The 13,048-nt window shown below is 52.2% G+C and overlaps 1 protein-coding gene across 1 annotated transcript in view; it reads left to right on the forward strand.

The window, feature by feature from the left end:
- TMEM132B (transmembrane protein 132B) overlaps positions 1 to 13,048 on the forward strand; it is a 317,079-nt gene that overhangs the window by 266,194 nt on the left and 37,837 nt on the right. The window contains exon 5 of the mRNA XM_081285511.1: positions 10,796 to 10,939. Within this exon, the coding sequence (XP_081141637.1) occupies positions 10,796 to 10,939 (144 nt within the window). The remainder of the gene's footprint in view (positions 1 to 10,795; positions 10,940 to 13,048) is intronic.

Genomic DNA, 13,048 nt, shown 5'->3' on the forward strand with positions numbered 1-13,048 from the left:
CTCCCTCTCCCACTCAGACTCCGCGCTCACACATTGTGATATTCATTAATTTGTTCAAATACTCTAAGATTTCCAGGCTTGTGCTAGCTCCAGGAAACCAAAAGTATACACAAAACCACACCCAAGACAGCCAGGTGATGGGTGTCCCAGGAGGAGGCATTTATAAGGCACTTTGGGGTCATAGTCGGTGGAGGAAGCAGCTTGTCTGCCTGGGAGAAATTGTCAGTCAGGAAGGCCACATGTGGAGGCTGGGCCTTCGAGAGTCTGGAAGGATGTGTGGAGAAAAGTCATGATGGGAGTCATGAAGCCAGCGACCCTTTGGAGCAGCTGCCCAGGGCCTGGCAGGTCCTGGGTCCTACCTGCATCACCCACATCAACACTCAGTCCACTTTAGAGGCCCGATGACCGACCACCTCTTATGGATGACAGTCTTATGACTCTGGGTGACAGTCCTAAGTGGCAGAGCAGGACATGGACCAGGGCCACCCTGAGCCACTGTGCCACCTGCTGGCTCCTGCAGGAGGAGGAGCACTGTGGGGAAGGAGAGCCCAGGCGTGCTCAGGAGAGGCCAGCCAGGGTTGATCCTCCCAGGGTCAGTATGGGACGCTGGTGCTCCGCCATGAGAGAAGAGCTGGCCCCCAGGACCGCAGTGGCCCCTCCAGGTGGGGTGAGAGGTGGACCTGCCACTGGCCAGTGAACCCGGTGGGTCCTCTTCCCTCCCCTCCCTCTTGTGTTTCCCTCGCTTCTGGTTCTTTCCTGCCTTCAGAACAAGTGTTCCCTGGGAGCAGATGCTGGGGTCCAGTGAGGAACCAGCAGGCAGGGAGGTGGAGTTTTTCATCACACAGTAAGATCCGTCACTTTTCTGGTTCACTGTGTCTTATGGCCATTGGACCAATTCTGGCATCGGTCCATCGATGGAAGCGGAAGTTGTGAATTACTTTCAGTGAGATGGGCAGATTAAAGAGACAGGCAAACAGGTCAGATAACTTCCAGATTGTGGCAAGTCTGATGACTAAAGCAGGTGACATGGAGAACTAATGGAGAGCTGGGCGGGCTGAGAAAGACTCTCTCTGAAGACTAACCAGATGCAGAGACTCACCTCACACCTGGCTCCGTGTCTCTGGTTGCTCCAGGTGCTGCTGTGGGTTTTCTTAAGGAGCAGAACTGCCCAGGGGTGAGGCAACTCCGGGCTCTGGGCGCTGGTAGCAGGTGCAGCGCTCAGTCTTCCTACCTTGGCTGAGATCCTTGAGCCTCTGCGTTCTCATCTGTAAAATCAGAGCTCTGGCTCCTCCCCACAGACTTGTTTGTGGATTATGTGCATAAAGCCTGGGAGATGTACACGGCACCCATGGTCCTCCATATGCATCCGAGTGCTCTGTCCTGATCCTTTCCACTCGAGTACCCGGTAGCCCCCGAGTGTTTGCTCAACAGCTGGCTTTTTAGATCAGCTGCTTCCCACCAGGAGACCTCGGGACATAGAGTGTTGGGTCCTTACTGGACCTCCCCAGCTGAGGGGCATGCTGCCCTGTGTCCCTGTGCTGTCAGGTGCTGCTCCATGCTGGGCCCCGCTCAGCCACGTCAGCCTAACCTCTGCAGGACATAGTGGTCAGCAGGCTGACCTGGGACAGCCGGTCCACACACCCGCCTCTCGGCTTCTCTAGAGCAGAAGGCCTCTGGCTTTCGAGGTCCCAGTCTCCTGGTTGGCTCCTCCTCGGTGCCTCTTTCTGTCTTTCTGCCTGCAAGCCTGGTTGGTCTGCCTCCCCTGGTGGCTCTGCTAGCTCTCTGGATTTGTCCTGTCCAGTTTGTCCAGGTCCCTTTGTCCTTTCCCATTTTGTCTCACTCCATCTCTCTCTCTGTTCTCTCTCTCTTTAGGACCGCACTTGCTTTCCCATCATCTCCCTCTCCCTCCATCTTCCCTCCCTCCTTCCTCATTCCTTCTTGATCTACTCTTCCACCTCTCTCACCTCCCCTCTCTTCCTTTCCAAACCATGGATCCGTCCACCCATTCATCCACCTACCCACCCACCCACCCAGTGGCCTGACTGAAGGATGGACAATCAGTGGAGCCTCCTTCCAGGGCTCCCCCTGCTCCCTGCAGTCACCAAGCCCCGGCCAGTTCACAGCACTGTCAGGGAGTTCATTCATATTCAAGTAAAGCTATCCCTGCAAGCCCAGGACTCAGAAGCACTAAGTGTCTCCTCACTGGTGCCCTCAGCCCACGTTTTAGGTTTCAATGGAGCAGATGTCATTTGCTTGCCAGCCTGGTGGCAACTGGAAGTTGTTTTAAATTTGAATTCAGTTCAAACTGGATGAGAGTTTTTTCAGACAAGAGAGAAATAGTCGACAGGTTACGTTGTCATTAGCAGCCTGCCCATCAAGGGGAAGGAGAGAAGGCACAGGAGGCTGCTGTCAGTGTTGGAGCTGGTGTGGGCTGCACAGGACCCATGGAGGTGGAGTGGAGGAGGAAGCAGGCTGGGAGCAGGGTAGAGCCGGCCTCCTTGGTCCTGTGCCTCTCTGGCTCCTGTGCCCCATCTCTGTGGCGGTCTTGGTCTCTGGGGCTCACGGTTCCCTCTCACCCTCCCTGTCTCTGTCCAGCTTGGCTAACGGCGCCAGTGGGAGCCTCTGCTCTTCTGCTCTGGCCCAGGTTGGATGTTACTGCCCACTTTACAGAAGAGATGATTGCTGGCCCGGGGCCACTAGGAAGTCTGTGGCGCAGACAGATCTCTTGGCTGTAAATCGAGGGCCATCCGTGTCGACCCGGCCTGCTCTCCTGCCACGGGTGTGGGGCCTCCAGGGAAGGGTGCAGGATCCCATGGCCATCTCCAGCTGGTCAAGTGAAGCATTTGAGAAACTGAGGACATTGCGACTTTGGTGTCATTTTGGAAAGTTGGAGCCTTGGGGTACAGCTCCTCTGTCTCCCCCACCAGGACTCAGGGAGCAAAGGACACTGGCGTGGTTGAGCCCTTGGGGAAGGATGACTCTGGTGAGAGCAGAAACCAGGTAGGACCTGTGGAAGCTGCTCTGCAGGTGAATTCTTGACAAGGACATGACGTGTCCTGGAATCCGAATCCGAATCCGAATCCTGAGCTTTGCAAGAAGCCTGCTCCCTGCCAGTGTTTCACCCACCTCTCCACCTCCCGCCTTGGCCACTCTGCTGGGAGGAAATGCCCAGCAACTGCCCTTTAGTTAATGTCTTTCTTTTTGGAAAGGAGTCAGAGAGGCTGAGATCTCTTCATCCCCATCCCACATGGTTTATCTGGACCAATCAATGGTGACTGGTGGGGGACAAGTCCATTTTGTATAAAATGGTGACTTGGCACCTCATCACCATTCCCAAGGTGATGGGAGTGAGGAGGAGGGAGGTTTCCAATGGATGGTCCCCCTGTCATGTTGGGCAGTTTTACCAGGGTTCAGTATTTGGTGTCTTGTTCTATCTCAGGCAGTGTGTGTGTGGGGCAGTGGAAAGAAAGAAGTATGATCCCTGCTGCCGTAGTTCAGAGCTGTGGCTTTAAGGGTCCAGGGCCTGCCCCCTTCCCACCCCCTGCCAGTGCAGGGGCTGTAGGGACTGGGCTATTTATGCTGGACTAGCAGCCGCCCTGCTGGTGACCTCTTCTCACACCAGCTAGGGAGACTCACCTGTAGCTACTGGGGTGGAAGTGCCCACCTTGGACTCTGGTGAGCAGCTGGGAGCTCCTTTCAGGGCTGGGCCTTCCCTCCACAGCTGCTGGCTGGAGCCTAGGACAGCACATAAGAGCCCCTCCTGACCCTCTGTGCGCCAGCCTATTAGGAATACCTTTCTTTGTGTTATTCAAGAACTCATAAAGAGCTGAATTTTGCAATCTCTTACTGCATTGTGTATAATAAATTATCCAAATCTAAAAATATCCCTTGGTTGCATTGGGGAAGGGAGAAGGGCTGGTTTCAGAGTTACATAATGCACAACAGTGGGACTGAAATCCTTCATTTAAATTGAAGCCAGTGTCTTTGCTCCTCTCTGGGTGAAGTTCATATGCCTTGCAGCTGTCAGAATGAGTTTGGGTGTCTGCCACCCGAGTGTGGTCAGATTAGATTCCTGCCTAAAGGCCAGTGTTCTTGGGCCAGGGACCTGGGTGTGCAGGTGGCCAGATCTCAGGGCTGTGGTCCAGAACCACAGGCTGGGGGAGGAACTGGGGGGAGCACATGAAAGCCACACAAGGCCATGGTAGGGGGTTTCTGGGGACACTTGACTGAAACTAAAAATTAAGGTTCACATGCATGTGAACCATCTTTGTAGAGGTTTTAAAATTTAAAATCTCTATAAATCTACCTTTGATCCTTCAAGCTTTCTTTTGAGTTAGGCAAAGGAATGGATGGCAAGGTCCGTTGCACAGGCGAGGAGCTGAGCAGGCTCGCAGGGTTGCCGGCCAGATGGTGGCTTCTATAGCAGATCACATGCGCTCCCATCCTAGCTCGTTACTTAGCAGCAGTGTGATTCTGGTAAAATGGGGATACAAATAGTAACCATTCAATATTGGTGTTGCAATAGCGATGTTGCAATAGCGATGTTTGAGGATGAAGTAAGATGTTAATAAGAACTGTTAAAATGTATCAGGCACTTACAAGGTCCCAGGCAGTTTTTGATGCTTTATCAGGTATTGATACGTATCATTCTCTGTATTATAAACACACATTATTATGAATAGCAAGTGCATATAAATCATTCGGCCCATGCCTATCACTTATGTAAGGGTTTAAGAGAAATTAATTGTCATTAGTCATGTTTGTTAGGTGACTTATATTCTGAATTGTTATGCATTTGTTCATCAGTTCATCTTTAATTAATTTTTTGTTTTGTTTTGGTGGTGCTGGGGATCGAACCTGGGGCCCTGCGCATGCGAGGACAGCTCTCTACCACCTGAGCCACAGCCCAGCCCCATCAGTTCATCTTTGTTGTATTTTCTTTTGGTTCTTTTGATTGTATCTGTGGGCCCGAAAATGGATTTCCCAAATACCTTTGTTAAAATCCCCCAATATCAATATTCTCTCTCTCAACATAAACACCTAATATTATTTTAATGAAGTGTTCAAGAGTAAGTTACACATGTGAGGTAACTTTGTAAATACTTTGGTGTGAATTTCCCCAGAATCCTTAAAAAGGAAGAGTGAAATCTTAAAATCTGGAAATGAATGTCAACACAAAGAATTTTCCCATCCCTGGGCTTTATTCTTATTCTTGGCCCACTAGTGTCCATTGTACCAACCAACCAACCAACCAACTCCGGAATCGTGAGTTGTGTCTGCGCCCCTTGATCTGGAAGGGTTCCCTGGTCTCTGTCCTTAGACCAGGATGCACTGGAGGGCACCGAGCAGTCACTGTGCAGTCCGGGCTGGCCTGGCCCTTGTTCCTCACCAGCCTCACCTCTCCTCCTCTGTGGGACACGGGGTCTGTTCACATGTCACTAGTGATGTCACTGATGGCCTGGAGCGGCTGGTGTACAGCGTCTGCACCACAAAGCTGCTGTTTCTCCTCTTTGAAGTGAGCACAGAGGTCCTTTGCGCTGTGCAGATATCCCGTTCCTTGTATTTTCGATCACTACTCGAATCCACGCATAATTCTGCCTGGACAACTGTGGTAACAAATCGTGGCCACGGAGGTGGTGGACTCCTTCTGTCGTTCCTTCCTCATTTACTGGTTGGAGTTTGACCCTAAGGACACAGCTTCTGCTTCCCAGTGGTGTTGGTGTGGACTCATCCTAAGTTCATTGTCACCTTCTGGGACCACTTGCGGTGATGCTGAACTGTTCTGGTTCTGCAGCAGCATCTTCACCTGTCTCCTGTGTCCATTTGACATTTTCTGAGCACACTGTTAGCTTCTGGGTGTTTTGGCTCATGACCTTGACAGTCCTCGCCTCAGTCTGTGAATCAGCCATTTCTCTGAGCTTCTGCTTTCTTTCCTGGGGTGTGGTGTTCAGAACTGCAGTCTGGGCTCTGGTGTCCTGGCTGCTAAAGGGGTATTGTCCTTTGGGTCTGTGCCCCCACCCCGGACAGAACTGAGGAAAAGCCGCATGCGTGCACACACCCATGGCCACACTCCACACGTGCACACACGGGCATCCCACCCCAAGCTCCCGCTGGCCACCTGTGCCAGGTCCTGTTTGCAGAGCTCACCCTGACTCTCTCTCCTCTCCACCTTGAAACCCCTTCTTCCAGCAGCGAGAACCCTGGCGCTCGGTATCCAGCACATCGTTTGCTCAATCCTAGATACTAAAGGAGCTTCGGAGCTGCTGACCCGCACTGCAGTGGAGAACAACCCAGCCAGAACTCAAGAAATGTTTACAGTTATTTTTGTCTTTGCTCTGAGAGTCCAAATAACCTGCCCCAAAGTTACTTGCAACCACTAGATTCTAATGGTTCAAAACGATGGAGGTTGATTTTGCCCACACCCCACGTCCAACACAGATCAGTCTGGGGCTTTGCTCTGCATTGTCCTTACTCTGGGACCCTGGGTGACAGGGTGACTATCACCAGCACGGCAGAGAACAGAGGGCACAGGGACTTGCATTCTTGGATTCTCTGGTTCAAAGTGAGTGCATCCGCCCACTCACCTTCTGTGGCCAGGTCCCCTCACCTGGCCACACCTACAAAGTGGGCAGAGAAGGCCAACCACTCTCTACAGCTGGTGGGAAAGTCAGTTATCTACTGTCTTCCTTATAAACCCCGGGAGAAAAATCTGTTTTACAGAGGAGGAAGCTGAAGCACTTGGTCTAGTCTTAACTAACACATGGAGGCAGTTCATCACGTTCTCTGCTGCGTACTATTTCACACTGTGGGTATGTACCGTGTCCACTGAGCTGTGCCCTGCATGTGGACGTTCAGAAGGTTTCCACCTTCTCCATGGGACACAGTGCTCCAATGAGTACCCTTGAGCAGTGGCCTGGGTGGAATTGTTGAGCCGCACTGGGCCTCAGTCAGAGACTCCTTATTGCCTTTTTTCTTCTTAATAAAGTAAATATAGAACTAACCTCATTAATTTACTACAGGAATTGTATCCAGTGCCACAAGAAGCCCTTCTCCGGATGCCGGGAACATAGCCGAACTTTCCAGTGTAGCGGCTACTGTTAGTGTTATTATTGTCGTTAGTGGAGCTGGGGTGCAGTGGAGCTGTTACTGGTCCGTGGCACCAGGGCTGGAGTGTGGGCTCTGGCTCTCTCTGTCCCTTTGTGCGCTCTATGAGCCCTTCTCCTGATCCAATGGGGCTTTGAGTTCCCAGCATGGGAGCTGCAGCTGCCACCTTCCCTTCTGAAAGGAGGTGCCTGGGGCCAGTGCGTCCTCCTCCCCTCCCTACCTCTGAGTCCTCTCCAGGGTTCACTGGGCCCTTGAGACGGGAGCTAACAGAGCTGCCATTGAGAGACCCTGGCCATCTGAGTGACAAGAAGGGGGAAGAAGGACCATCTGGAGCACTCAGGGCCGCTGGGGCCTAGGCCTGAGGATTCCTCTGTGGCCACGACATGTGGAGTCACCTCATCCTGAGAGAGCCCGCGCTGCTCACAAGGCATGAGGCCTCCTGGGCTCGCTCTACTAACCATGTTCCCAATACTGCCAGGTCCTTTCCCACTGACACAACTGTCACAGTGGCCACGTCCACTTGGTACATAGCCCTGCGCTCCTCCCCAACCCTGGGCAAAGCACGAGCCTGTTCCCAGAACAGTATTACCTCAGTGTTCAGAACATGCAGTGGGTTCTAGTGTGTGTACAAGGTTCTGCAACCATCAGTGCTAATTCTCGAATGTTTACATCACTCCCACCACACAGACCATACCGCCCAGCAACTCCTACGCCCTTCATCCTCTGCTCCCTTCACAGCCACTGATCCACGTCCCGTCTGTTCCGGACATTTCACACACATGGAATCGTCAGATGCGTGTCCGGGCTTATTTCTCTAAACGTAATGTTTTTAAGGCCCGTCTCTATTGTGGTCTATGTCAGTTCATCCTTCTCATGACTCAGTGGCGTTCCATTGGACAGGCCAGCTTTCGGGCAGCCTGTGATGGGATCTCCTTAGGCACCTGGCACTTGCCTTTACTTTGGGCATGTGCACAGCTCTTGGACGAGCATGGCCATACTTATGCATTCCCAGGAACATGCTGCAGTCTTCCAAAGCCCTGTGGTCATCTCCTTGCCCATCTCTCCCCTTTAAGCTATTTGATGAGGTGCTCTCCAGGCCTCAGAGAGCTGTGCAGGTGAACAGTCACCTGTAATTGCTTTTGACAAACATCTCCAGGGAGAAGATGAGCCCAGAGGTAGGCCACATACAGCCTTGCAAGTGGGGTGCTCCAGGGAACCCACAGACAAGGTGTGTACCGTGGATGGTTTGGGAATGAGGGTAGGAAAGGTCTCCAGTGGGGTTCTCCTCTCTGTGGTGCCCACACTGGTGGTTTTTACTGGGAAGGTGGCATCATGCTTCAAAGCCATCGCAGAGCTGGAGAGTGGGGGAGTGGCCTCAAGTTAAAATGCCACCAAGGTCTCTGTGTTTGACCAGGACCTGGCCCTTTTAGTTCTTATATAAATGCTCTCCCAGTCGTAAAAGTGTTTGGGGCATCTCCAGAGCCCAGGAAACGTTATTTTGACAGTGTTTGCCAGTTTCCTTGTGACTTTTATGGAGAAGAGAGTTTTCTGATAGCCTCATTGTGACTTTTCCCTTGGTGTTGCCCTCAAGGGACAGAAGGGCCTTCCACAGAGGAGTGTGGAGATGCTCTCTAGGCATCGGACCTGGGGCTTCCGCAGATGGAGCAGAAAAGACTTGTTCTGTGGTCGATGGTGGATGTTTAGCAGTTTCCGCGACCAGATCATTGTTTTGAAGTAATATTGGACGTGGTAATTGCTCTCTCAGTGTGCCAAGGGTACATAGGGACCTGCTTTAGGATTTTAGAGAGACTTAACTTATTTACATTATTTTGAAATTATCTTTTCAAGACCCCATCCCAAGCTGGGTGTGGTGGCGCACACCTGCAATCCCTGTGGCTCAGGAGGCTGAGGCAGGAGGATCACAAGTTCAAAGCCAGCCTCAGCAATTTAATGAGACTGGAGGCAGCCTAGTGAAACTCTCTGTCGCAAAATAAAAAATAAAAAGAAAGGGCTGGGGATGTGATTCAGTGGTTAAGCACCTCTGGGTGGAATCCCTTGCAACAAACAAACAAACAAACAAACAAAAAAAACCCACACCGAGGAAAGAACACATGTCAAAACAAGAAGGTTGATTTACCACCCTGTTGGACTGGGCCGCCACCTTTCCCACGTGTTCCTTATAAATTTGATATTTTCTCTTGAAAATTAGCTATTATTTGCAGGTTTGATATCACTTCAAAGCAAATCATGTATAAAATGGTACTAAAACTCGAACTATCTTGGGAGGGTTGTTGGGGAAGCACAGAGGATGATTATTTGCATGCCAGTCATTTAGAACACCGCCCGTCTCCTAGTAGCTCAGTCTCAGTGGCAGCTGTGGCTGTCATTCAAGGCCCGCCCCCTCTCTTGCCCCTCTCCTGGTTTGGAATGGAGAGTGGGGGGCCAACTGAGGACACGGAGTGTGGGACCTGCCTAGTGCATGGCCTGAAGCAGGGACTGAGGAGAGGAGTGATGGGCGACGGCCTGTTGGAGCCTCCTGGGGAGCTGAGCCGATGCGGTGGACTTCCACTGCTGAGCTGAGTTGTGCAGCCATGGCCGGCTGTCTGCTTGGCCTTCTTCTCCAGCCTGGTGTGGAAATAGCTTCTCCACCGTGAGCCTTGAGGTGGCTCTTTGGCTCATTCATTGAGTGAACATTCTGAGCTCCACTGTAGCAGCTTCATGGAGGGCTGTGCTCACGGCACCTTCCGCCCTGAGGTGGGCAGAGATGGCCTGTTCAATATCCATAAGCTCCCTGTGGAGTAGGGGCTTGTTTGTCCCTGTTTGCAGACCAGGGAACCTCTGCATGGGAGGTAACGTGGGGCAGAGGCTTCCCAGACTGTGAGAAGGCTGGATTGTGCAGGGGACAGAGAGAAGGGGACAGGAGAAGGACCGGGAGGTGGGCAAGGCCCAGGTGGCCCTCCTCAGTGAGTGGGACCCTACCTTAAGAACAATAGGGCACTTTCCAGGAGTTTTGATCTGGCAGAGAGATAGTCTGGGTTGGAGATCTTGAGCCCTGTGAAGAGAGACCCAGGGAGAACCCCAGGGCCAGCGTAGCTGTCCAGGCCAGAGGCGCTGGGAGGGCAGGGGAGCTGGGAGAGGCGACAGCAGGAAGTTGACAGATGGAGATGAATTAGGAAGACAGAACCCACGAGCCCCCAGGGGTCATCAGGGTTTGCAGGGGAATCTCTGAGGTCCCGAGAGGTGAGGGGGCGCCACGGTGCCCAGCCCAGGTGTGCAGAGGTTTATGATGTGACGAGTTCTCCTTTGCTCTTTTTGCTGTTGTCTTTCTTCATTTGAAACAAAAATGAAGCATGTGCTCCTGTGTTACTAAGCCCAGAACAGGCAATCAGTACCCAAAGGACCCTCAGACCAAGCCCTGGAGAATGCTGGGGAGAAATCCTGTGCCGGTGTGAGCCCGACAGATGCAGGAGGTATAGGGTGTGGGAGGAGGTGGAGGAGGGAGCAGCTCGGTGCTCCCCGAGAGGCTGGGTGCCAGGAGAGGGTCTGGCTGCTGGTGTGGCCCTCAGTCTGGCTGGACCCCACTCTCACATGGCTGCATCCCTGCAGGCTCTTAGGGCAGAGGCGGTGCTGGCCGGCCTCACCCCGCTCCCTGGGATCCAAGCTCGCTCACCGGCACCTCTTCTCTCCTCAGGACACGGAGGTTTTGAACACCGCCATTCTCACCGGAAAGCCTGTCTCGGTCCCTGTCAAAGTCGTGGGGGTTCAAGAGGACGGTTCCGTGGTGGATGTGTCAGAGGCTGTGGAGTGCAGGTCGGCCGATGAGGACATCGTGAAGGTACGTGATGGCTTCTTCTGCCTGTCTCCCAAGTGCACGTGGCTTTCATGGCTCACTGTGTACTAGTCTGGATATCTGGTGAGCACTCTGTGCTCCTAGGATTGTGGGCCAGAGTGACCTCACTAAGCAGCAAATGGCTGAATCAGAGACACCTGGGTCAGACAGCATCTGTGGGTGGCCAAGCTGCTCCCCTCTGCCAAGCCTGAATCTCAAGGGCAAATCTGTGCCCACGCTCAGTTCTCTCTCTCTCCCCCTCCTCCCTCTCTTTCTTCATAGGGTGCTGTTCTCTTAGCATCAACAGTCCCCATACCATCTCAGTTGTTACCAACTCTCTGTGCCCAATCTTTTTATTTACTAAATGTATTTTCTTTAACTGCCTCGCTGTTTTGGAGTGGCTGGTTGGCCCCGCTGGTTGGCGTGTGGTGTTAATAAATGCCTCCCTGTTTCAAACTTAAAAACAGGTTTGTTCTCATTACAGGATAATAAAACTCATGAGCCTGATGTACTACATTTTTGTTAGTAACATTAAAATAAGTGACTATTAAATTTTTTAATAGCTCATCCTGTGCTACCTGCCTTAATTTGAATATAACCTGAGGCATATAGCTCAATTGGGGAGTCTGTCCAAGGGACATTTTTACTGTGTGCTTCATTCTAATTAGCTACACTTCTGACTCCAAATTCTGCCGGGAAGCAGCCCATATTTTCAGTTTTCCATGGTCTTCACAGGGTTCTCCTTGAACTGCTAAATTGGGTATTTCTGCCCATTTTTTCTAAGTACATTAGTTGCTGCTTCTTTTTGTAGCAGAGACCTGTGGAGAAGGGACTTCAGTCTTGAGGACGATCCTTCCTCCTCCGAGTGCCAAGAGAGGCCTCAGGCCCACTCTGTCCCCATGTTTTAGGAGAAGACATCAATGCCCAGCCCTGCCCTTCCTCGCCTCCTCCCAGCTCTGGTTCAGACATTCAGCAAAACTGTTCATGGCCAACAGGAAGGCCTTCCAGGGTTCCCCAGGGAGAAAGGGTCGTGGAGGGGTTTATTTCTCCTTACTGCGACTGCGTGAGGCTGTGTCTTGGTCTAGAGACAGTTTAGTAAAGAAGAAATGGTGTATTTGTGAGATCTAGTGAAAAACAAGGAGTCTGTAGGAAACTCAGGCTTGCTGTTGGTGGTTTCCTGGGCTTGGAACGTTAATTCTCCATGAGAAGAAGGCTGGACCAGCTTAAGACCTGGACACATGGCCCTGCCCAGGCGCCTGGAGGTGGAACAAGCTCAGGCCTTACCTTCTCAGCTCAGGGGACCGAGTGCTCTCAGGAGATCATGTGCATGGGTGAAAACATGGACCACTTGCTGTCCTGGCTGCCTTTGGCCACACACACTCTTCTCCCCCTCCCCCCGCCCCCGCCGGCCTTCCAGAAAGCAGGAGCAGACACTGGCAAATGGAGATGGCTTTGTGTGCTTATGCCATCATGGACCCAAACGAGTGACTCCCCTCGGTGGGTTCCTTAAGCCCTCAGTCCCCTCCTGAGAGCCTCCTGTGGAGCCCCACACAGGATCCTTATTCTCCTGCCTGGAGAGCTCCACTCGAGGGAGGCTAGTTCAAGTTCAAGTTCATGAATCCCACCAAAAATGTCCTCTGCCCCTCCTGATAGATACAGTTTTGGAAGAGGACAGATTTTGCCTATTAACTATTGCAGCCTCATGAAAAAGTAAGTTCTTTAGCAAACAATTGTTTACTCTTCTAGGTGTGAAATGGAGCCCACAGATCACCAAGCTCAGCCCTGCAGTAGGACAGGTCCTCTGGCCGTCCCTGCTGCCCGTGTCAGTGGGCTAGACTTAATTAGACGACTGTGATGCACATTCTGTGGCTTCACTCTTAATGTTCGTAGTCAATTTTGCCGTGACTCTAAGATGGATAGAGGTGTCCACAGAGCCCTGTGCTGGCCTCAGCCTCAAACCAGGGACAGCCCTTGACATTGGCACAGTTGTTAGTACCCTCAGGAGAGCCCCTCCATCTGTGGGGCTGCTGCTCAGCCGCTCCTTCACAGCACAGGGAACACCATGGGGCCCTAAGGATGAGTTCGCTGGGTCCCCAAAGATCTTCATGCACTGGG

This window comes from Spermophilus citellus (genome assembly GCF_964194105.1).
Source record: "Spermophilus citellus genome assembly, chromosome: 3".
Taxonomy (NCBI): domain Eukaryota; kingdom Metazoa; phylum Chordata; class Mammalia; order Rodentia; family Sciuridae; genus Spermophilus; species Spermophilus citellus.